The sequence below is a fragment of the Tetrao urogallus genome, assembly GCF_951394365.1.
Source record: "Tetrao urogallus genome assembly, chromosome: Z".
Lineage (NCBI taxonomy): Eukaryota > Metazoa > Chordata > Aves > Galliformes > Phasianidae > Tetrao > Tetrao urogallus.
Window position 1 is genome coordinate 4935442 of NC_136816.1, and position 26330 is coordinate 4961771.

The 26330-nt window shown below is 39.3% G+C and overlaps 1 protein-coding gene across 1 annotated transcript in view; it reads right to left on the minus strand.

The window, feature by feature from the left end:
- The window catches only part of SVEP1 (sushi, von Willebrand factor type A, EGF and pentraxin domain containing 1), a gene marked incomplete at both ends in the record, with an annotated part of 119486 nt that overhangs the window by 75658 nt on the left and 17498 nt on the right, over positions 1-26330 (minus strand). The window contains 3 exons of the mRNA XM_079548889.1: positions 30-188; positions 24792-24968; positions 26113-26330. The exon at positions 26113-26330 is cut by the window's right edge and continues 8 nt beyond it. Coding sequence (XP_079405015.1) covers positions 30-188; positions 24792-24968; positions 26113-26330 — 554 coding nt within the window. The remainder of the gene's footprint in view (positions 1-29; positions 189-24791; positions 24969-26112) is intronic.

Sequence of the window (26330 nt, forward strand, 5' to 3'; positions counted from 1 at the left end):
AAATTTAATTTATGGCCAGAAACATTTACCTTCACAAGTTTGTCCTACAGCACGATATCCCTCCTGGCACACGCAGTCCTCAATGGAGGTACTTCCTGGTGGAGAAGTATGATTCCCATCAGGGCATGAGATACAAGTGCTTATTCCACCTGGTGAACTGTCAGGCTTGTATGTTCCTGGTGGACAAGCTGTTGAGCAAAACAAAACAAGGAAAGCATTTCAGGATACTGCATTTCACAGCTAGCATCATTTTTCAAGTTTGGTGCTTTACATTTTTTACATTCTTCTATTCTTCCTCATACAACCAGTGTCACTTACAGCAAGAACATTATCTTCTTATAGGGTGAACTAAACCCCACTCCCTGAAGGTCTCTCCAGCATCTGCCTGAGGACTGCAATGAAGTCCATGAATTACCTCCTTCAAAAGATACCTGATCCCAGAAAACAAGTCAAATTTTCACTGATAAAACCTTCATTGACCTTTTGAAGACCTTACTGATTTACAGCTGTACCAAATTAATTCAGGCAAAATTCATTCAGAACTAATATGAAGTTTGTGCACACAGATCCTTAGCATCAAGACAGCAAAAGAAGCTCACAAAACCCCCTGCCCTTGATTTACACATTTTGATTTATAGATAAACTACATACCATGCTTTCTTTAATACATGAACCACAAACAATGAAGCAATTAATCAAACTAACTGCTCCTGGCAGCTTTGGCAGTTATTTACATCCCATTTAACATCTGTAACTCTCTGTATGGGCATGCACACATCTTAAAGAGATTTCTTAAGTATCTTCAGAGGCAGGGGAAAAGAACAGGGAAAAGTGACCTCTCATTCAAGAACTTCAGAAAGGTTGGATAAGTCATAGCATTATATCTCTCTCTCTGCTTTGAATTCTGTTCTTCAGGAATCTACAATAATCATTGTCATTTATTTCCTAAAGGAGATCAAAGAACAGGGGAGACTTATCACCAAGTGCTGATAAAGTACTCATCAGTCTGACACCTGAAACACAACTCAGACTTTCTTGTGCTGGAAAATATACCTCCTGATGCAAAGGATACCAGTCATCCTCAGAGTATTCTACCCCTTGATGTGGAAATCTGGGATGGGGAGCAGAATAAGGTCCCCCCCCTGGTTCAGGTGGAGACAGTTAGAGACCTTCTACTCCATCTAGAAGTCCTTTGGGCCAGTTGGGATTCATCCAAGGGAGCTGATGGAGGTGACTGCCAAGCCACTTTCCACCAACTACCAGCATTCCTGGTAAAACAGAGAAGTCCCAGAAGATTCAAGGCTTGCTAATGTGATTTCCACCTACAAAGATGATCATAAGGACAATCTAGGAAACTACAGGCCTGTCAGATTGACCTTGGTGCCAGGGAAGGATGTGGAACAGATTGTCTTGAGTGAGATCACACGGCAGTTGTAGGACAACCAGAGGATCAGGCCCATACAGCACGGGATCACAAAAGACAGAGGTCCTGTTTGATCAATCTCATCTCCTATCACTGGGTGACCAGCACAGCAGATGAGGGAAAAGCTGCTGACGTAGTCTACCTAGACTTAAGCACAGCCTTTGACACTGTCTCCCCCAGTATTCTCCTGGGGAAGCTGACAGTCCATGGCTTGGACAGGTATGCTCTTCGCTGAGCAAAGAACTGGCTGAAGAGCTGGACCAAGAGAGTGCTAGCAAATGGGGCTAAAACCAGATGGTGACCAGTCACAAGTGGTGTTCTCCTGGGGTTGGTACTGGGGCCTGTCCTGTTCAATATCTTTATTGACAATACGGATGATGGTATTGAGTGCATCCTCAGTAAGCAAACAAACGGCACTGAGCTGGGAGGAAGCGTTGACTTGTCTGAGAGAAAAGAAAGCTCTACAGAGGGATCCGGACAGGCTGGATAGCTGGGCTGAGGCCAGTAGGGTGATGTTCAGCAAGACCAAGTGCCAGGTTCCATAGTTTCTTTAGTCACAACAACCTCAGGCAACACTACAGGTTTAGAACAGGGTAGCAGGAAGACTGCACTGAAGAAAAGGACCTGGGGTGCTGATAGACACTTGATTAGATATAAGCCAGCAGTGCTCCAAGAAGGCCAATGGCATCCTGGCTTATATGAGAAATAGTGCAGCCAGCAGAAGCAGGGAGGTGATCAGCTCCTGAAACCAGCTCTGGTAAGGCCATACCTTGAGAACTGTGATGAGTTTTGGGCTCCTCACTACAAGAAAGACATTGAAGCCTGGAGCATGTCCAGAGAAGGGTAATGAAGTTGGTGATGGGACTGGAACACAAGTCTTATGGGAAGTGGCTGGAGAAAGTGAGATTTTTCAGTTTGTTGAAGACGAGGCTCAGGGAGATCTTATTGCCCTCCAGAATTCCCTGAAAGAGGTTGTAGTGAGGTGCTGGTCAGTCTCTTCTCCTGGGAATCTAGCAATAGGATGAGTGGGAATAGCCTCAAGTTGCACCAGTGGAGGTTCAGGATGGATATCAGGAAAAAATTCTTCTTGAAAGAGTGGTGAGGCATTGGAATGAGATGCTGAGAGAGTGGTTGAGTCACCATCCCCAGAGGTGTTCAAGAAACACGCAGATGTGGTGCTAAGGATGATTTTAGAGCTCTTTCCCAACCTTAATGACTCTAAGATTCTATGAAACCTTAGCAAGTATTTTGGACAAATTATACAATAGCAGCTTTATTATCTGTGCATTTTTTCTAATGGCCATACTTTCCCATGCAGACTGCAAGTAAGCCAGCGCATTTCCCGTCCTCAGCACACTTTGTGTCATCTGATGTAGCTCTTCATGGCACAGAGACCAGCACAGGGCAAAGCACAGCTTGGCTCTCAGCTTACTGAGCCCAACTATAAATGACCCCTGGTTTTCCACCCTATGCAGTAAGATAAGAAAACAGCTTCCTATTTTTTTGGCAACTGAAAAAAACTACTCCTACTCCTCCCCCCCCACCCCTCAAAAAAAAAAAAAACACAAAGGAAACCTGAGCATCTTCTTCTGAGACTTGCCAACCAAACTCAATTTTCCTCAATTAAATTTTATGGCCTTTAAAAATCAACCTGTATGAACAGTTAACATTTCTTTCCAAGAAAAGCACTGTCTTTTGAATGGCTTCCAGAGATAATATTTCTGTTTCTTTTTCAGAAAAATTTACAATTTTATTTAGAAGAAAGCAATCAAAGTGATTACCAGATAAGTGGTGATGTTGGGTAGAGTAGATTGGCTTCAACTTACATGCACGTTATATACATTTTTAAATGACAATGAAAACACACCTACATGGTAAATGGTGTATGTACGAACATGAAATGCAAAGGAGGGAAATAGGGTGGAAGTATGTAGCTAGAATTAGAGCTGAAAACTTTCCAATTTTCATTTGGGACTTATGGGAAGAGCATTTTGAAAAAAAAAAACAACAAATCTCCTTCATATATTTTACCCACTTTTTCTATTGAAGATATTCCTCTTGGACAGTTACTGTTTCCTTCCCCTCTTTGGTGAAAAAGTCCTCTCCTTGCATTTCAGGTCATCTCAGATGAGGAAGTAGCAACTCTTTCCTAATTCTGTTTGGAGAACTATAGAACGAAAATAGGCATCCATCCTACCACATGGGCACCCAAGCCAGCAATCTGCTTATAACTTAGAGTCAGACTGGCTTGACTTTCCGAATGACGCAAGTGGTTCATTCTGAAATTACACTTGCAATTAGCTCTTGCCAGTGAAGATGCAGGAGGTAAATAGTACTGTTGAAGTGGTTATTAAGGTCTGTACTGGGAAAGATGAGTTCCCTCAAATGCCCTGACTCATTTCCTAATGCTTTAAATTGCTTGCATTTTTGAAAGCTGAAATATATCCTGCCTTGACTTTTTATGTACTTTTCTCCAAGCCTCTATCCCTATGTTGCTCACTAGCCCCCCATCTAACCTTGACATATTCAGCTTGCAAACTCCATCTGAGCTACATTCAAAATTTTCACCACATAATACAGAGCTATTTTCAAGTGTGTGTACTACAGTTATTGTATGATGCCAATGAATGGTTTAGGAATTGAGCATAAGCACCCTGGCCTGTATGCATTTTGTGCATCACAGCCACTAAAGTTAGTCTGGCTGCAGCTTAAGCTGAAACCACTCACAGTTAGCTGTGGAAGATCAGAGGTTCAGCTACTTGCTGGACTTGTCTGATTGAGCTGCCCTGAAGACCCATGCCCTCCTTACTCACAGCACAGGAGCATGGCCCGAGTCTACACACAATGATGCATTCACAAGAAAGAGAAAATCTCATCTGAAGAACATGTTGTCTCAGCCATGAAGGATTGCATCTGCCTCTTTGAGGTCTCATGAAAGAATCTAGCTGTGTCAGATTCTGCAAAATTTGGATCACCATTCTGCTCTCACTGATACGCCTTCTATATCCATATAAGCTACCTACAGCGTAGATCATTTTATCCAGCACTAATCTGTGAAAACGATTTTCTTTCATTTCAAAGCTTGCTTCCTGTTGAAAACAACGCAATGGTGGAAAAAGGCTCAAAATAGGGTGTGGATGAGCCTCAGTAAATCTCTAAATCCAGCACTTTCAAGAATAACAAAAAATTCCAGGAATTTTAGGAACAGGGAAATGATTTTAATGGTATTAGCCATTACAGAGAAAAGATACTCTGAAGTTTGTACATTTGCATGTACAATCTTCTCAATAAATGATCTAAATATTATCTATATAGGAATCACATTGTTTCTCAAGAATAAAGATGAGGAGTAGGAAAATACCTTTTGTTTAATGTGAACACTGAGATATCCCAGGGAATTCGTTTTGTTTTTTTTTTCATTAACAGGAATGAAAGTGTAACTCGTAGCAGGGATTAGTCTGATAACTCAAGTAAGCACAGGTCCTAAACTTTCCAAGCATACAAAGATGGCTCACACTAAAGCTGTCACCAACAGCAACCTGCTTTCATAAAATGGTGGACATTCACCAACAATACTCATTCAGATTCTAGTGTCCATGGTAATGACAGTGCATTAATCTTCTAATAGCAAATAAGAGTGAATAATACATGCTTACTTCAGCGTGCCTCCTGTATTATCCTCCTCAATTAAGGTCTCCTGAGGTATACAACTAACTGAGAAGGAAAAAAAAATAAAAACCTTGCACACTCCTCTTTTCAAGTATTGCTTTGAATACTATAGGGCATGATGCTTCTCAGTTAACGATGGAACATACTTTCTTACTAATCTAACAAGAAAAACAATAAGTTGCATGTAGAAGTGAATCAGCAGAAAGCAAACATGACACAAGGTGTGAATAAAAACACTTCAGTCAATGCATATGCACGGACAGTGTAAGTACAGATGAAAAACCTGCCTGAATATGAACAATGGATGTGGAAAGTCTGAAAACAAACAAACAAAACCAACCAAACAAACAAAAAACACATAAAAACAACAGAAGAGAGAATTTCAAATTAATACAAATTCCACTCTGCCTGCAAACAGATGACCAGCTTAATATTTTAATCTTCAAGCAAGAATTTAGCGCTGTAAAAACAACATAAAACAAAGTAAGTTTCAGAGGTTCACTGATCACTTAACATGCATTACCCTGTTGTCTTCAAACTGCAAATACTAACGCAGTAGCAAACTGCATTGTACTGGTACTGAATGGCATGAAGATTACATCTGGGACTGAAGGATATCTGTATTCTTCCGCTGAATGTATTAATGCAAATTTTAAAGGCAAATAATTCTGCCTAAAAATGTAAATCTTTTAAAATCCTGGCAGTGCAGGCAAGCTCAATTTCTTCTCCAATTATGCTAGTATATCTAAGTCACTGAAATGGAATTATTCTTGAATCATCCCAGTACGAGAGAGAGGAGAGATGAACTCCATCTATTTCAAAGATTAATTTGAGGGATTTCCTATTTCTTTCAATTCCTAATTTCTCCCACTAACTACCTTTAGTCAGTAATCTTTAGCATGAGCTGTTCTTGCCACAGCTGATGCTAATGAAGAATACGATTAAAGGTTTATCTCCTGAGGATGTGGCAGGAATCAGTTAGGCAATATCCTGCTCTCTCTTGCATCAACCCGAGTTCCATTTGTACACTGCTACGGTGCTAACTGTAGTCTGTAGTTCTCATTTTTCCTCATACATGTAAAGCTGAAATGAAATGATACTTTGATGCAAATCACAAATACAGAAATGGATTTAACTCAATCTCCAAACTTCTTAAGTAAAAAAGCCTAGTTTTCCACTTAACTAAATTGGTTTTATACCACTGCAATTACTGATTATATGGATATGCCTTCAGCATAATGAAGTGGCAAATTTGTCCCAGAGTCAGATTACTTCATGAACATCCATAATAATTTTGGTTTGCCACCATCTATTAAAAATGATAAAATCATATGTCACAGAATCTCTCAACAATGATCACTGGATGTTTGTATTTGATTCTTCTCCTGTTGCCTCAGTCCCTTTTTACCGAACATACACGGAGAGGAGATTTTTGGTAATGTGGATCTTTGACCTGGCAAACAAGGTCTTTTTATTTGTTCACTGGAAGTTGTAGAGAATATTCAGTATGTGCCTAGAACTGCTCTAAATTATAGTCCATAACATCAGGAGATGTTATGAGTTTGGAGGAGAAGAATTATAGCTTGGAGGCGTTGGTTATGTCTCATTCCTTTACTGAATTTAAGATCTTGTGCCTTGGTAATATCAAAATACGTACAAAAATTAGAAACGATGTCTCTCTGACTTGCGTGTCTGTGAAACAAGTGCTTGCGGCAGTATTTCCCATTACTCATGGTTTAAATCAGGCACCATGAATGGGCCTCACTATTCAGCTTTGTTATTTTACTGAACAGAAGTTCACAAGGAAGCAAGTATAGAGAATTTAAAGTACATCATCATGCATTGAATCTTTCAACACTGACATCATCACCTCTTGTCATGACAAAGTATAGTCAGATTTGCCTAGCGCCCAGGCACACCCTCTTCTAGAAGAAGCGATGGGAATGAAAGGACATACATCCCACAACAATGGCTTGCAAAATAACATGTGCAGGAAATGGCTGCTTTGGGCTGCAACTCAACTTTCATGGAGGGAATATAAATTCCCATTTCACACCAGAGACTTCACAGAATGGCAAAATGGTTTGAGATGGAAGGGATTTCAGGAATCATCAAGTTCCAACCTCCCTACTGCAGACAGGATTGCCAGCTGCTAGATCAAGTACTAAATCAGGCTGCCCTGGGCTCCATCCAATCTGGCCTTGAGCATCTCTAGGAACATGGCTTCCACAGTCCCTCTGGGCAGCCTATGCCAATTCCTCACCATCCTCTCAGTGAAAAACCACCCAGTAACATCTAAATCTTCCCTCCTTTAGTTCAAAACCAACTCTCCTTGTCCTGTCACTATCTACTTGTCTAAACAGTTGACTTCCCTCCTGTTCATAATCTTTTAAATACTGGAAGGCCACAATGAGGAATCCCCACAGCCTTCACCAAACGAAGCAAGCCCAACTCCATCAGCCTGTCTACACAAGAGAGGTGACCTAGCCCTCTGATCCTCTTCCTGGCCCTCCTCTAGACCCCCTCCAAAAGCTTCACATCTTTCCTGTGTCAGCAGCCACAGACCTGAACACAGTCCTCCAGGTGGACCTCAGGAGGGCAGAAGGGAGGGGATCAATCACCACCATCACCCTGCTGGCCACTCGTTTTGATGCAGCCCAGGATACCAGTGGCTTTGTGGGCTGCAAACTGGTTCAAGTTCAGATCTTCACCAACCAGAGCCCCTAAGTCCTTATTGGCAGGGCTACTCCAAAAGAGTTCTTCTCCCAGTTTATACATGTATCTGGGATTACCTCAAACCAAGTGCAAAACCTTGCACTCTGCTTTGCTGAACCTCATTAGTTTCATAAGGGCCCACCTTTCAAGTTTATCAAGGTCTCTCTGGATGGCATCCCTACCTTCTGCCAAATCAACTGCACCACTCCGCTTGGTAAGGCTTTCTGATGCTTTCCCACTTGCTGCTGCAGCAGAGCAATTGTGGCCCCACCTCACTGTACCCACATGCAGAAAAACAGACTACACTGTACGCTGAAATATAGCTCCCAGGACCTACACATGAAGATCTTTAAGCTTGCTTATCAAAGACTAGTAGCTTTTGTTGTCGCATTTAAATTATGTGGGAAGGGTTTTTATTTTTGTTTTTAAATCTCTTATATGGCAGTATATGGCAGATATGTCAGAACAGGCACTTTGTGCCCATGAAATGCATTCGGAAAGCTGACGAGAAAAAAGAAATCAAATCTTTGGCAGATACTCTAATCCTCTTTTCTGTAGTATGCAACATGTATGGTATCATAAAAAACATGAGCCAGGAGCATGCTAGGATTACAATAAATATGTGAGGAAGTGGCTTTAGTTAAACACTTGACATGTATGACTGCAAAAGAAAAACCTTGTGCTTACCTTTAAGTGTATAGATCAGAAAAGGATTTCTAGTAAGTCCCAGCATGTTCTCCAACTCCTTAATACCTTCTGGCATATGCTCTGCATTAATTTTAGACAGCGCTGAACCTGTTCATCCATCTGTTCTTTGTGTTCCTTAGTATCCTTTCTCACAGCCATGTGATCAGCACTTTAACAAGCTAGATGTCTTCTCTGTTATTATTTGATGTATTTTGCTACTTTTCTATTAGACTTACAAATTTCCTTTAACTGAGGGAGTGGGCTAAATCAACTCGTAAGTTCAGCTACTTTTACATATCATAAACAAGGAAAGGACAAACTGACACAAACCTTTTCATTGAGTTTAAAGACATCAAAAATTCAATAACACACTTCCAAGTAGGTTTCAGAACTGAGAACAAAACTTTGGGATGCCCTAGCTCCAGATCTCAGCAGAAGTAACGTGCACACAGTGAGAACCCTGATTGCACTCCCACAGGACAAGAGAACAGGAAAGTTACCTAAAAAAGGCTGTCCTTTAAGTGAGCATAACATCTCAGTATCCTAAGCATAAATGGCGTGGAGGAACAATCTCCCTGTTGAAGAATAAGAGCTCAAAAGCTGTATCATACTTTGTAGAAGCTAAGATGCTTGCAAGGATCTTCCACAGGGAGGTCTGGCCATGGGCCACAACCTTGCTGAGCATCCCTGGGTAGCCTTGGGGCCTGAGTGTGTAGCAGTCACCAGCACATAACACTACCTGAACTGAGGCAGTTTTGATTTAGCAGTCACGGAAGACAGCATTTAGTGAAGAGCCAGAACACTATCATCTACTGAAACAAAACTGTGAGCTTACGATCACAAAGATAACGTAGAGCTAGTGGTGAAACACAGAACTTTGCTGGTTAACTACACACAGAAATGACATTTGTGCAATAAAATTAAGCTCTTTTGGTTGAGATCTTAGTGGCATTTCAACAGTGCTTACATAGTCGCATTGATGCTTTTGGAGGACAGATAAAAAGCAAATATGAATATGACTACTAAGTGTGAGTATCAGACCATGCCAGCGCTTTTGACTTTTAGAGGATTTTAGAGGATTGACTTTTGGACAAGGATTTACATCCTCATGCCCTCACATATTTCTAACATACACCTTATTAAAATTGTCAATTCCAGAAGTAGTAAAAGTTCAGAGAAGTTACATTTGATTGTGTAAACTTTACCATGTAAATGAGGATTATTTATGAAATTAATTGTGTGCAAATGAAGTCTCTGCATCCAAAACTCTGCACACAAACAGACTTAAAAGGACAGATACAAATAATTCTGCAAATGCTTTGCTCTGAGTAGAACTATTATACAGCAGGCTTCTCTGGACACAGTTTTTACGTAATCACAGACATACATTCCTCAGTAACCTTTATCACCGCTGACGTGTGAGTACATGCTACTGTAAATACTCCTGTTCCAAGTGCCCTGGATCTCTGCATAGCTTCCTACTATTTAAATGAACAAACGCTGAAAAGGAATATCACCATCCTACCCTTGGTGCACTTTTTAACTATTTTAATGTACGTGCTATGAAGACACACTTTCGCTTTTACAAATCTGTAGAAAAATACAAACAGGCTGAAATAAACTAAATTCCATTAAAGGAAACAAACAAACATTTCATTTAGTTTGTGCTATCCAGAAATGACAAAAGAACTGATTCAGAAATAGTAGTATCTGGTCTGAAAGCAGAAGAAATTCAGTTTTCCCTAGGCTTGGATATAACCATTGTGAAACGTATCCAACAATTTTCCTTTTCGCTTTCGTTGACAGAAAGGGTTTGGGTCCAGGAAAGTAAAAAAAAGGCAGCCAAGAAACATTTGCAAAGTGGGATTCAAATCAGATGTGGGGAGAAAACTAACTCCTCTATTAATTTACCCAGGTTTCACAGTACTGGTATGTTTCTGTAAAAGAGAACATCTTTGGTGGTTAAAACATCCATTCTCCACCATGTTCATCCATTCAGAAACTGATAGATTCGTGTTTAGATAATCTTGGGACTTAAGAGTGTAACTGAAAAACAATCCTCTGTTCAAACTGGATGTACAAACTGGCTTTCTTAAGAGCAGCAATCTGCATGAGGGGTCCTGGAGGAGTTGGAGACAACTTCTTCAATCAGAAACTGTGGGTTTAATCTGGCAAAACATTAACAGGGTCTGGCAAAGTCCTGAATTGTTTTACTAGTCCAATCTGAAATGTTCTACATCTGCTGCCGCCCCCAGCACCCGCCTCCAGTGGTTGCTGCTGCATAAGATTACGAATGAAAAAATACACACCTATTTCTTCCTCCTTTCTCTGTGGATCGGCACAGCTCCAGTTGCTGAATCACAGAGGGGGAATGCATCAAGTGAAAGCTATTATAAACAGGAAAGTTAAGCCATTTCGACCAGACCTTCAATAAACTGTCACTACGGCATGAGGTGCCAAATTTGGCTTGCTTTCCACATCCCTTTATTTTTATCATTTAAACATAGTTTTCAACAGCAATGATTATACTATTAAGCAACATCTCTAAGCACTGAAGATACAGCACATGACCGTGCAGATGGAGAACACATGTCACTAATTCCATGTTTATTTACTTAGCAGCCTGGGGTGAGAGTCAGAGAGTTTTTGGTTAACTTAAAAGAGCTGAAGCGCATGCAATGGCTCAGGCCAATAATCAGACAATAAAAAGTGGTGTTTTTGCCAATGATTTTTTCACATATTGTGAAACTACCCCAGCTATCCCTGAGTAGAGTTCAGCAAACTGCTATAATCTTGATGTCAGAGTTTCTACTAAATTCTTGGAATCATTACAGATACCCATGGTTTACTGTGAAAAATACCATAAATCCCATTGTCCATTCCTCACTCAAAATTCTTAGGAAAACTGACAGGATCCCCTGAATTCTTTTAGAATGATCCGAACTATGCAGATCAAAATAAGAGTTTTGTTTGTGGAATGTGAAAGCACTAGGAGAACAACCAGATCAATCTGGTCAGTACTAGCTGCTGCAAGCTCAGAAAGTATTCAGAAAGCATTCAGAGAAGAGATGGCTTCTCATTCTGTTTCCCCCAGCTTTCCATGTCCCTTTCCCTTCTTATTTCTTTGTAAGACAGAAACAAAGTTCTTCCTTAAGGACTTTTGCTGAAGCAGTCAGCTGCATGCAAAAGGGTTAGCTCAGATCTGAACCCAAGAAATGTGTTTTAAGTACTTAGTCCTGTGCCCTGACAACCAAGTATGCTTTAACACCACAAAAGCTATTTAAAAACAAAAGAAAACAAAAAACTTACTGCTCTGTGTTGCACAGTACTCCATCTCACAAAGCTTTGCTCCATGAAAACGTTCCTGAATAGCACCATTGCATCTCTGACCCTAGACAGCAGTAGCCTGGTCTCTGTTTCTTAGCCACTCTGGAAAGTCTTAACCCTCTCCAGTATAGATAAGTTTTCTCAAGGAAAAGGAATCTCTGGGTAAGAAACTTTATGTTTTCAGAAGATCCTTCCATGCTATCAGTGCTGACCAAATATGCCTAAGTAGCAACCTGTAACACCTGGAGGCTCTGCTGAAACTGAGTCGTTTAAAAGAGCCTGACAGCCTGCTGTTGCTGCCAGAAAAGGAGTTGGGAGCAGTCAGATTCTTTCAGGAACTGCCTGATCCTCAGTCTCTCTGTACCTGAAAGTGAAATCAAGCTCTGTGGTGTATTTCTTCAGTTTCTTCTCATTTTCAAGGGTGTCTTTAGTACCTTAAAGATGCAGAAACAGTTGCTCACTTTCTAAAGGACTGTAGGGTCACTCAAATGTTTTAAGAATAAAATGATCTGGTCTGCACTTCTAGTGGACCACACTTCTGGTCCCATTTCCCATTGTAAATGTACTGAATAAGGCTTTATTGAGCTTTATTCAGCCACAAGTAAGGCTATCTACACCTGCAGGGATGAAGAGTGAGAATGAAAATGTTCATAAGTGCAATCTGAAGCAAAGAGAATAGGTAACAATGATAAACTGCTGCTTCATGGAACTAATAAGAGTTAGAACTATTAAACAACCGATAGCAAAATAGAAAATCTAATTCTGAACAGCACTTTATTCTAACTAGATAAGTTCGCATAATAATTTATACTGTCTACAAATATCCCATTGTTTTTTGAGTTGAGCTCACTGTTCTGAGCTTTAACTTCTTGCACTTCTGCAGAATGTAAACAGTTGATGGATGCAAGCAACAGATGACAAACTACCTCTTAGGCTGAGGAATGCATGAGCCACTGCAATTATTATTTCAACGTAGGAATCCTCCCTAATGTGACCCTAAAAGTAACAGAGATAAATCAATTGCTAACATCAGTGGGGGTGAATAAGACCTTACAGTCAGCTTTGTGAAGCCCCACAATCACAGACTGTGGACTCACTATCTTTACCACTAGGCTGCGTTTCAGTCTCAGGGGCAAAAACCAGACACAACTGCTGCCATCCATCTTGTGCATCTTGAAGGACAGGTAGTAAGGGGCAAAACAAGAAGACAGGAAGAGGTCCCTCACATTCTCAGGGTGCTGACTGCATTCTTGCCCTGAAAGCAAGCAGTCTAGGTTCCTGCTGAGATACTGCTCGTGCTGGTGAAGAGTAATTGGGTCAGTGAAAACAGAAGCCAATCTGGAAGTTCAGATGAGCACAAGACCTAATTTTCAGGTTAGAACTGAGGACCATACGAACTGTTCTTGGGGCCACAGAGTACCCACTAATGCTTCTAGGCAAACGCTAATAGTACCTAGGCTTAGACTACTATTACTGTGGATAAGAAAGGAAAACAACATCACTGTCATGTACTGGAATAGACAGAAATCAAGGTAACCCTCAGCTACACAACGTACATCACTGTCTCAGGTATGCCCTCTCCCAGTCACGTTACTTCTGTTCTTCAGGATTTGAACTGTGGGCTCAAGGAGGGCTACTGCTTCAAGAACCTTATGTGAACGGGAACGTGGCTACTCATATTGCTGAAATCCAGATTATGGATTATGAATAATTAGCAGGTGTCCTTGCCCTCGTGTACTCCTGTGCTATGACACAGCCACCACACCCTTGAAACTGCACTTCCAAGAGGGACCTCTGTCAAGTGTCTTTGGCCCACTAGGAGAAGTAAGGATACTCACAGAAGCACTTTGTTTTTAAAATGGTGTTGTATTTTGCAAGGCTGTGTATCTTGAATTTCTATTCAGCAGTAATAGAGAATAAAATTGTACATCTAATTCCTCCGCAACTCACAACAACATGAAAGCTAAAGAGAAAGGGATGGCAAGCGATTGCATACTTTGTTACTAAGTACACTGAGCTACAGCTTAGATTCTGACAAGGAAATCAAATATTTGCATTTCAGAAGGCAATATTCTTTACCGAACTGACAACAGAAATAGGACTAGAGGGCAAGAGCATTTTTAGGTGTATAAATCAATGACTCCATGAGGTATTAATGAAGGTCCAAAAGAAACACCAACTCAACTTAATGTAGCAATTCTGATGAAAAACCATGATGTTTATCAAATTTTCCTTAGGTTCTACCCTGACATCAAGATTTCTCAGAATAAGGGTATCCAGCCTCCCACTCTCCTTCTAGTTCTGTGAACTGAGTTACTCAGAAAGTAAACTTCTGTAGCAAATCCCTCTTCCCTACTGACTTGAGGACTAAGACACCTCTGTGACTCAGAGGCCAAAAAGATGCAGAAGACTTGAACCAGTTGTCTGCTGCATATAAAGGAACTAGAGATCCCCTGGTAAGTAACCTGCTCTGGGCTTGTCTTCTACGATGTTGAAGTTATTGCAGCAGATTTTCCCAGGCATGCTTCAGAGGATGTTTCACAGTCAGCAGATGGGCAAAGTGTGAAATGTGGGACAGGTACAGAAAACATAGGAAGAAGCCAACACTCTCCTCCAAAGCTCCCAGGGTTTTTACACAGACATTAAACTCAGAATATAAATAAATTCCTTTAAATTAATGCAACTTTAGAGTGTCCTTAGCCCATGTAGATCTAGGTGTCTTTATCTTCCATAATGATGTCTCCTGTCCCTCTCCAGATACAGTTTTTAATACTGGCTGTGCGAATTTCCAGACAAGAATATTCCCAGGGGAGTCAGAACATGCACTCTTTTGTCATAAAACCATAAAAAACAGAGCTGAAGGAAGTCTGAATTCATGAACAGGAGTGTTGTGCTATGCACTATTCCGTTCACCACTAGCCAGCAAACAGCAGCAAGTCTTTTGAAAAAAAGAGCATGCAGAATTAACAGCCACAATGTAGGAAAAATTCTTGTATTTTTGAGAAACAAACCACACACCACAAGAAGATGGAAGCTTTGCATGGGTGTTTACTATGGCATTTATGAGGGAACACCCTTTGCTTGAACTTTATGAGCTTCAGAGTCACTTTTTTTTTTTTTTAGCTTTCCTCAGAATGTTTCTTTTGCTGTCATGAAAGAAAAAGAAAAAATAAAACAATAAAACTAGCAGATTAGCCTCTTTGCCAGGAGAAAGAGCCAGTTCTCAGCTGTCACAAAAGCGTTCAGCTTTGCATAAAATCAATACAGCTGCACACACCTACACAGATGGAAGTTTTGCCATTCATAACGTAAGACCACAGTGCAGTACTTAATGATGTTGTTTTCTCTTCCAAACCCATCAGTTTCACATTGTAACCACAAGACTACAATTAGATCATATAGCTAACTACATCATACCAACTTCTGTAAAATTAATCTTCCTCAGATTCCCACCATTAAAAGATCCATTAATTCTTCTCATTCTTGTGGATGAGAATAACAGAGGAAAAGAAAACACTTTCTAATTTGAAAGAAAAAAAAAAGAAAAAAGAAAAAAAGAAGCAGATTGGGTAGATAAAAATGAACTGCTTACACTACCTTCAGATGTGAGAGCAGCTAAAACATCTGCACTGGACATATGAGTCGCTGGTCTGGCTTTGTTTTGCATGGTAGCAAATGAATCCCTAGGGTTTTGGCCTGAAGAGGCTCTCATTTTTGCAGAGAGTCTTGATCTCTGTTTTCAGCAAAACACCAACAAAGCCAGTAGAAATCAATTTCCTGTTTGATGAAACTGATGTGTGTTAATGCTTTCTCATTCCCAAAAGAACCCACCACACCATTTCATACAGTCTGCATCGATTCTGGGAAGTTGGGCCACCTGCAGTAGATTTTAGGGTGACAGAAGAAAACAAGGCTGCTTACAGTACAGATGATCAAACTGTTCCCACCCATCCTGACTGCTGAGTATCTGACAGATTAATCCTACAACGTGCCTGCAGCCTACCTTGCCCTAATCCTGCTCCATGCTGAATGGGTTTTAACTCCCTTTTCATCATGGTCTTCTTTGCAGCACACTCTCCTTGCTGCTCACTGCCTTTGTTGGAGTGTGATGTACTTCTCGACTCCCACAGCTGAAGAAACGTTGAATGGGCAAAATGGGAAGAAGTCCAAAGCATAGTTCCAGAAGACAGAGTACAGAAGAGGTAAGAGGAAAGCCATCCTGTCCCTCCTTGCTACTGCATTTCATCTCTTACAGGGATGGTAGTCAGAGAAAACGTAGTACTAGAAATGGCTGTATCACCTTTTGACTGAGTGATGAATGAACTGTGTACGATTCATCCAATTTCAGACGCAGAGACACAGTGACTGATTTTGTCACATTATGAGCTATGCTCCAGTCCGGTTAAGTGAATCAGCTTTGATAAGGCTTTGACAGCAACCTGATGACATTAGAATTCCAACACCTTGTCACAACTTCACAGGCATAAAAAACAGAGGCTAAAGCTTATGTGTTAACTGTAGCACAAACTAAGCCCTGGGAATGTTTTAAGTACTTAAAGCTGGGAGACACTGGGGACAAAATAGGTAATCAAATTCTAAGTCTCTTAATCCCTCTCCTCATTTCAGCAATGAACAATCTTTTCTGCGTACTGCCACCTTCCTTTATCCTTTCTGTGCTCTTTCAGGAATTTTCATTTTTTCTTCTCTGAGATACAAGCTACTTAAAGGCTCACAGAACACTGAAGTAGCTGCTTTCCATCTGCAAGACTGGCACAAGCTCAGCAATACGTGTGCATGTATTTGTGTCTATGAAAACATCTTGGCCATGTGATTCTGAAAAGGTGCTTAAGGCAAGATGACAGCATGTAATCTCTATGGGTAACAGAATAATGTGGCAATAAAAATCTTTTTATTATTTCACTAAGTGCCTGGCATGGTGCAAGTCCCAACTCTGCTTAGAGGGGATTCTCAAATCTACAGCATCAACTAAAGGCTTATTGAAGGCCTATGCTAGAATTGTATGTGCCTAAACTGTGTCAAAATGGGGAGGCTGATGAATTTTTCAGGCAAGGTTAGTCAACACAAAGTTTGTGAACCATCATTTAACCTAGGACTGCACAGCTGGAGAAGGATGTTTTTGATCATAAAAATTCCAGCTGTGTAAAGTCATACTTGAGATAAGACAGCCTGCTTTTTATCATGCCTATGGACTGAGGGCCATGTGCAGGCTTAAGGTGAAAGCTTTCACAATCATTTCACAAAAGGCTGAAACTACCTGTACAGTATTTACACTTGCAGCCCTTGTTATAATGGCTACCTGCAACTTCTACACTGGGGCCAGAGGACAGCTTGGGTACCTCAGAAGCAGCCTAAGTCAGGTCAGCACAGAAAGCTGGACTTCATTTCTATGTCAGTGTCTACTTCTATTCGGAGCATGGCTTCTGCTCTTCTCAAGCCTCCAGATGGCAGCTTTTTCTCCTCTAATTGCACATATGAACTTTGGCCAGAGGCTTTATTTGTCTGACATTCCAAGGTGACCTGGAAAAGCCATTTCCAAGAAAAGAGAAAAGAAGGGTAAATGGTGTGTCACTTCCCAATTTTCTCTCACGTCTATTTCAGAAACAGGTCTGTACTTAAACAAAAGAAAGTCTATTCTGGCACTGAAACTTTTTTTCTAAAGCCTCAGACAAGAAATACTGGGACAGGATGATAGATTTTTAATACTGCGTGCAAACTTAAAAATTACACCTGTTTTTTTCTGGTCTGTGGAGGGTCTTCAGCTTTACCCCACAAAAAACTGTGCAGGTGTACAGAGAAAAATTTACAGTTTGTGGGCTTTTGTTATTTTTACAGTTTTGTTTCCCTGCTACAGTTCAGTTTGAAATGCAAAGGAAACAAGCTACACGGTGCTGAATTATACAAATTCTTTACCAATGAAACACCACTGTCTATGCTAGCTATTGTGTTACTTAACCATTTAACTTCTGTAAAGCCAAATGTATATAAATTGGTACACAAGGCCTGGAGAAGTGAAAATGAGTTCATTCAGTCCTTAGAAGGACTTGATCCAAACTTCATTAACATTACTGGTAATACTCCTATTCACTTCCATGAGCTTATAAAATCTCTGAATTTGGCTATAAAACATCAGTAGCTGCACGTTATTTTTTTCACTGAGAAAGCTTGTAGCAAACTGATCAATAAAAGCTCTATTTTTACAGTTGTGCAAGCAAAGTCCTTGGTAAGATGTTAACATTCTCACATTTCCACAAAGGTTTAAAAAGCCCAGTGTCTGACTTAAAGAGTTTTTTTTCTGAAGGACTGAAGATGGATTAAAATTGCAGTTTGGAAATGATGAGGCTCACATATCTTAAAAAGAAGAGCAATCCTAATCCTAACCCTAAGCCTTCATCAAAATAAAGGTAAAGCCCAAACCAGTATTATCTGCCCCATCTCAGCTGTGGATAGTTAGATCCCTAATGAAAGAAATAAAATCTCAACCTCACCATTTTGTCCTTACTTTTATTTATACATTTTCTTACTTAAAAAAAAAAAATGCTTTGCTACTGTTTCTTTTCAAATGCATAAGGAAAGCAGATGAGAGGTTTTATATTGCTATAAGAAACGCTTCAGTAATTGAGCAAACCTGCTATCACTTCATCTGCACTGTGCTTTAAAAACTTTTCTGAATTGCTCTGCAAGTACAAGTCTACAAGGCCTTGAGAAGTAGACTCAGAAAAAGAAGCTTCCTCTACCAGAAATGTCCCACCTTCATCAAGCAGGTTGTGCAGGGTGCATACAAACTAGCTGATGCTGGAAATCACTTAAAATGCAAGCGGAACTGCACTACCATGTTAGAACTTTCCATCTTCATCAATTCCTACAAAAAGAAACACCTCCTGATATGAGGATTTTACTGTCATTATGACTTCAACTTAACAAAGCAGAGAGAATATATCTCTGTTGTGTACTCCATTTTGTGAGATCTTAAAATGTCCACATTTTATTTACTTTGCTTCCTACCATTACAAGCAGGAGAATCCGTATTTCAAACACCAAAAGCAAAGCAAGAAGTAATGAATAATGTGCTGCAGGAGCCAAATTTTTGAGAAGGTAGATTTCAGTGTAAAAAACCCAGACGAAGAAAACTACGTGCTTCCAGAAGTGTTTATTTCCCAAACAACATATATATTAAGGCGATTTTTCTATCCTTTATGTAAATAACAATTATGAATGTTTTTACATTCATTCATCTGGTCTTACACATTTTTCAAAGAAAACTGACTTACTAAACTTCCACACCATTACTTATAGCACTTGTTTCTTCATCCACCTTTCTTATCCACTTACATTTTAGCATACACACGACACAACCAAATCCAAAACATTTCTCCTGTACTTACCCATCACAGCCTTATGATACCTTCACTAGGAAAAAAAACTCATTTACATTTACTTTGAACTTATCCATCATGATGTTATGCTAAAACTGTAATTCACAAGGAGTCAAACAAGTTTTATAAGAAAAAACGTACAGAATGACAGTGAGGAATGGTTTTGCCAGTATTAATTAAACTTCAATTTACTGTTACTTAGTCATCAGTGTTTTGCATCTTTTCCTTGGTTTAGGTTGCTGCTTTCTTGTTTTCTCTTCTCCTTGTGCGACAGCCAGTCATTTTAACACAGTATATTCACAATAGACCCTCTGTATATTTTAAAAGGCAAAAAGCCACTGAGGAGACTATAACAGAAGGCTCCACTGGGAGAATCATTTTTTTAAATGAATAAATTACAAGTAAAAGACTAACATACAAGGAAGTATCTTATCTCCCAAGGGTGACAGAAAGGGCATCATAATTGCGACGCAGTAATTAAAGGAGTGTATCCCTAGTAGACAGCTGTTACACTTGGAGAAAGGACTCTTCATGCAAGCTGTTCTGTTTCTAGATAAGTCTCACGCCAATTCTTTCCATACTGTCCAGATTTTGTAAACATTAATTAATGCTTCATTAGACATGTATGTCTCAATTTCCTTACCCAGCTCTAATCCCAGTGTTCCCAGTTTACTGAATCTAAAACATTTACTTGCTTTTTTTTGCTTTTTTTGCGTATCAAGATTTGCATTGGCATTTTCCATAATAAGACATTCCTTCTTCAGTACGTCAGTTCTTACTGCAGGTCTCAGCAGAAGCCTTCTTTCAGTAAGAGCCTAAGCTAGAACTGAAAAGAATTTTTTCTGACTTACAAATTAAAAACGAAAGGAGAGGAAAAGAACCAGAACAAAATCTTACCCTGTTTTAAGCTGTAGATTCAATGTATGTGCGAATGAAACGGTACTGCCTTGTGAGACATAAAAAGCTAAATTCTAAGACCCAGAAAACTTACAGTTTTGTGAACCAAGTCAACCTTTCAAATTCAACAGGCATATTCAGCCTGATATTTTAACGTAGCTACAGATATATTCTATAGTCTCTTCTTCACACTCCAACTCCCTTTTTTCTTACACTCTGTCAATCATCAAACAATATCTTAGAGTCTTACTTGTCATTCTCCCCCAGGTCCCATGATAGTCACACATTTAAGTGTGTCTGTTGTACATATGTACATGTGTTGTGATGTTGAGTGCAGATGTCTAATGGCTTGGAAATATCCTGTAATCTTAAAGAAAGTTTCCAAATACAGCATGACTAATTCAAAGCTGTTGACAAAACTTCAGCCAGCCAGGATCTCCTACCGAGTAGCTAAAGAAACACTTATCAAAACGTGGTATGGAGACCCAGCTTTCAAGCAGGTAGAAGTGCCTGTGAAATAGAAGGATGCATTATATCTGAACATTCTATAACTAGAATAGGCCATTCTAGTCACCGGTCGAATCACACATCTTCCTGTCTCATTAAGTAAAGCACTGCTGGTTATATATAAAACTGTTTTTCTGTTTTGTTTTGTTTAAGTTAAAAAGCTGTACAACACATTATCATCAGATTTTGCTTTGCATTCTCAAAAGAAAAAAAATCCTGGACATCTCATGGAGAAAAAAGCTCAGATGAAAATTGGGTCTAAAATCCAAGAAACCATAAAACCCAAAATATAATCCCCTATCCCCTGCCTTGCCAGAATTACGTTCCTTCAAAATTTTCACTCTTTTCAGGGTTGGTGTTCATATGACTTCACATTCCACTGGAAAGGCTCCTCACAGATCTAATTGATGCACTGTTATGAAAGCAAAACTGTAGGCCTGGTGGCTATGCAGATGATAACTGATACTGCTACATACTCATAAAAACTGCAAAGCTTTGACAGCATTTATACACACAATGAAATTCTACAATTCAATAACCATACACAGGTAGCAGACCAAAAATAAACTAAAGATGAAACAGCTAGCACAGACTGTAAGTACTTCAATTAACTGTTCTGCCCTGCCAACTGTACGTCGTCTTCATGTATACACTGTGTTGCAAAAATTGTGTCCATGTGTTTGATGAAAGAAACCTTCCCTGATAACTGTGGTTCTAATTAGGAGGTAGAAGATAAGATAAGCATCATGGGTTTTAGTTCCCCCCTCATAACTCTACAAGGTCATCCGATCCAACATCACACTTGCCATAAAAAAACTCCTCTGAAAATAAAAAATGGGGAAAAAAGCTGTGGAAAAGACATATTACTTACCTTTCTACAACAATGAAGAGCGAGATCTGGACATTTGATTTAGCTTCCCATGGAAAAAGTAGTTGCCTTTAACAGCTCACCTTTTTATTCATAGAATGGGAAGACACACCTTAGACAGTGAAAGCCATGGATTTATTTTTGCTGACCTCAGTATCTTTGTTTGGCTGTATCTAGTTTGAAACTTAACATTTGTAATGAAGGAAAGGAAAGAGAAAAAAAGGCTTAATGAATAAAAGTTTTTTTATATACTCTACAATAACTGGGACTGGTTATGTTACTGCCCCTACTCTTCCTCTGCCTCCCTTCTTTTCTCCTAATTGTCACAGACATCTCTGGCTGTATGAGGCTCCTCATGTGTGCCAAAAGGCTTTTGTCTTTTTTCTTATAAAGCAGAGAAGAGTTGGTCTGTTCTGCTTTTTGTGGCACATTATCAACAATATTACAAAGAACAGGAGGGACATACTGAAGCCAATTTCTGCTCTTCAGCACATAACAAGTGGTTCCTCTTTTACTGTATGGAAGATTTCTAGAGGATATTCTCAAGTAATTAGGAAAGTCAATTTAGAAACTGTACATGATTTGTACAGTTATCTTGGTGTCTCACATTTAAAACCATAAATAACTACAAAATGGCACGAGGCAAAAGCACAAGGGCACAGAGAAAAGAACATTAAAAAATAACCAAAATACCAAAATGAACAGACTGCAGAAGAACAATTTCCTATTTAAAAATCAATACTGCATTAAGTACCCATAGGCTAGTACGGTACCTGCATGATTAACCCAACAGAAGCTAAATGCAGTTCAATTACAATATACACTGTCAATGTAAACTCTCACATTCTGTAATGAAGAAAAGTTAAGAGACATTAAGATTCCTTGTCCCTTACAAATCCATAGCAATCCTCAGCTGGGAAATGTTAAAAAAAAAATAAAATAAACCTTTTTCAGAACAGAAGATTTCAAAACACGTTCTTTTCCCTTTAAAGAACACATTGCTAAATTGCTTTATACTGTGTTAAGTTTAGGGCCTCTTACTATAAGAAAGACACCAAGGCCTGAGAGTGTGTCCAGAGAAAATCCATGAAGCTGGTGAGGGGTCTGGAGCACAGGTCTTATGAGGAACAGCCAAGGGACCGAGGATCTGAGAAGATGCTCAGGGGAGAATTATTGCACTCTACAACTTGAAGAGAGATTGTAATAAGGTAGGGTTTGGCCTCTTAGACAACAGGGAGAAGATGAAGGGGAATGATTGCACCAGATAAAATTCAGGTTGTATGTAAGGAAAAAATTCTTATCTGAAAGAATGGTCGGGCACTAGAAGGAACAGGCTGCCCAAGGAAGTGGTTGAGTCACTGTCCCTGGAAGTGTTCAAGAAGTGTGTAGATGTGATACTAAGGAACATGGTTTAGTGGGCAGTATTGGTGGTAATTGGACAGAAGGACTAGATGAACTTAGAGGTCTTTTCTAACCTCTATGATTCTGTGATTCTATGATTCCAGCTGAATTCAGCAGACACATTTAAAAGAACAGGCTTGAACAGTTATTAGGTCAAATTCTCCATAAACTATATGGATGCATCTTTCATTACCTTCACATATAGAGCACATGGCTGCAACTATCTGTTTATTTGTAGTGTATCCAATATCAACTCCTTTTTAAAACTCACTTCACAAAAACTGATGATTATGTCAAAGTGAGACGTTTCTCTGCAGTAGTCAAATACTCAGTCAAAGAAGTCAGACCTCAACATTTTTGATGACACTCAAAAGATAAGCTCAAATGATCACAAGTTCCTTCCACATGGGAAAAGTAACATTAACTCTAAAATGTTAGTCTCCCTACCTTCAGGAATAGCTCAAAACAATCTTTAATAATACAAGCCATTGATAGAGACAGAAATACTGAGTTTATTTTGTTCAGGTTACTAGGGCATTCAAACCAAGGCGAAAGAAATAGACTAGTATTCCAGAAGAAAAATAAAGATGAAAATTCAATTTTATTTTAAAAAATTGAATAACGTCTGGAAATAAATAAAATGCAGTACTGTATCTTTAGTAAGAGCTAAGTGAGGACACAAGGAAGCTCTGCCACTGACATGAAATGACATTCTGATCCAATGTCTCAGTGACCCTACTACATCACCTTGCAAGCAAAATCTTATCAAGTCCTGTATATTTACTTACTTCTCTTTTAATACAATTAAAGGAAAGATGCTGCAAAGGCACAAGGTAAATTATCCGAAGATGTGATAATCAACAAACAGTACAGCATAACTGATAAACTTCCCAATGCAAACACTGTAGTATCTCATTTATTTCTTGGACTGGTGGCAGACAATACCTTTGTGCTTAGGCATAATCTTGATTCCCCCACTATGTTTATCTATATTCTTATTAAACAAAGACATCTAGTATACACTTAGCGGAAACACAACTACACTGAAGACCAGTGGCTCAGCTTTCCAATGCATTCCCCTGGAAATTGTGTCAATTAATTAAAAAAAAAAAAAGAAACCCAAAGGCCAAAGTCCCCCGTCTAGTAATACAGCCTTTCATTTTTGCTTTGAACAACTTCACAGGGAATTCAGAGAGCCAGACTTCTATGTTTTTTGCCTCCAAGTTTTTACTCTAAAATGCAACAAAGAGCTTATCAACTGCAAGTTTACATCAACTGTAGACTTTGAATAAATATTATTAAGAGGACTGTTCCAAAAGCAGTAACAAGAACAATCTTAGCATTAGTGACCAAAATGCCTTCTTCCTCTTTAGTAAATTAGTTTTAAGAGAATTAAAAGATGTTTAATAGACTGTAGTATTCCCTAAGGATTTATTCTGCAAGGATCCGCATAGTCAGACCCTCTCCAAATAAGAAATACCTAAGCAAGTTCAGAAAGTAATCAGTAAAACTCATGCCTGAAAATACCAGAAGCTCTTAAATGCAGCAGATACAATCTCAGACTCAGTGAATCTGAAGTCATAAACTTCTGCTTTAAGGGGTTTTATAACTTCTGTTTTAAGGGGTTTTTCATTTTAAGGGGTGTTATACTGTGTCAGAACATTTGCATCTTTTATGTTCTCTGTGCATCTCTTTTGGCTGCTGCTCAGGGGAAACAGTGGTTGAGTTTGACAACTACAACTCTTCTATATCTTTAGCCAGAAGCAGTTACCCAAAAGCCACAAATGCATTCTGACTCAGGTTCATAGTTGTAACTCCAAAAAAAATGCAGATCTCCCTAGCCTGGATTAGCCAAGTAACCAGGGCACAGAGAGAAACCCAAGAACAGAGACACAAAACTCACCCGTGCATTCATGCTGTAGTCCTTTCCCATAGTATCCTTTTTCACAAATGCACTCAAACTGGCCAGTGTGAGTGCCACATTTACAGCTTGCCATGATGTCACAGCAGTTCTCATTCGCCTCACAGAGATATGAACAGTGTGATATATCTTCTTGGATATAACTACCAGAGGGCAGGTCTGAAACAATAGCAATTTATTAATTAAAAAGTCCGATCTCAAATCCCCTAAAAGTATCATATTATGTAACTAGTATAATGTTTCTGCAAAAGTTCTAAGCTCTAGTGATGGTAGCATGAAATATACCATTGCACAATATAAGAAAAACTTGTTCCTACTATGGAAAAATATCCACTAAAATCAATGGTGCATAGTCTCAAGTTTTCTCACTTGGCCTGGCTTGATTCTAACACTGTCAGAAGACAGTCTTGCTCCATACAGAAGCTGCTGAGACAGCTTCTCCTGAGTTTGGTGGGTGCTCTCACTGGCGTAAGGAGAGTATTTAGTCATGGAATGTACAACTTGTTGGTCATATAAAAAAGAATAAATCTTTCCTTTCGTGCATCCACAAAAAACAATTTAACTGGAACAAACAGAACTGCAGTAAAGCACACTACTAATGTAAAACTAGCATTCTATTTAAAAGTAAATATAACAAATAAATACAGCAGCTAGTATAATGCATGTACTATATCTTACTCAAGCAGCACTGACTTTCATGCAAAGGTCTACTTGTGTTCTCACTTGCTAAACTTCTGTTTTTCACAAAGGCTTTTTCAGAATAAAGTAGATCAAAAAAGGATAAAAGTCCAGTTCAAATTTGCTTTCCATCTCTTGCTCTTTCCAGTGTTATTGAACATGTAAGGCCATAAAAACAGATCGTATTTACCTTTATACATAGGAATCTAAATGTTTTTCTCAACAAGCAAGCTTTCATTGGTGTGTAAAACATCAAAACTGGAAAGCTAATGGTAAGGTATGTACTGAGGGTGTCTTTTTGACAACCGTGTAGCTAACTACCAGGTTCATCTAGTCAAACAAAAGTCCCACTAGGCCAAGACCATAGTCTCTTCGTCCTTGGACAAAATAAAGAGAAGGATGGAAGTATAGATATATCAGTGAAGAGAATTTAGGTCACGTTTCATAGATAATGAGTTAGTTAAATTAATAGTTCATCATTTTGCCTGAGGAATGAGCATCTTTACTTGAAAGTCAGAGGAAAAAAAAAAAAGAAATGTATACTACATGAAATGCAGTTACCAGACAGTACTGGAGATCGTTATATTTAGCTCTATCTTCTCTGTAAGACTTCCAAAGTCAATACCTTCATGAAGAGCCCTGCGTGCCAGAGCTTCAAACTCGGTAAAACTGTGAAGGAGGTAACAATGATCTTCTTTTGGATGGGAAGCCATGTCATTCAGTTCTCGGATATTCCCCTGCCATATCCCAAAGGTGAAGATCTCCACTCCAAATTCACGCAAGGATGCTGCAATTGGTCTTGGGTCTCCACCATTGGAATATCCATCAGTAATGAGAAATATC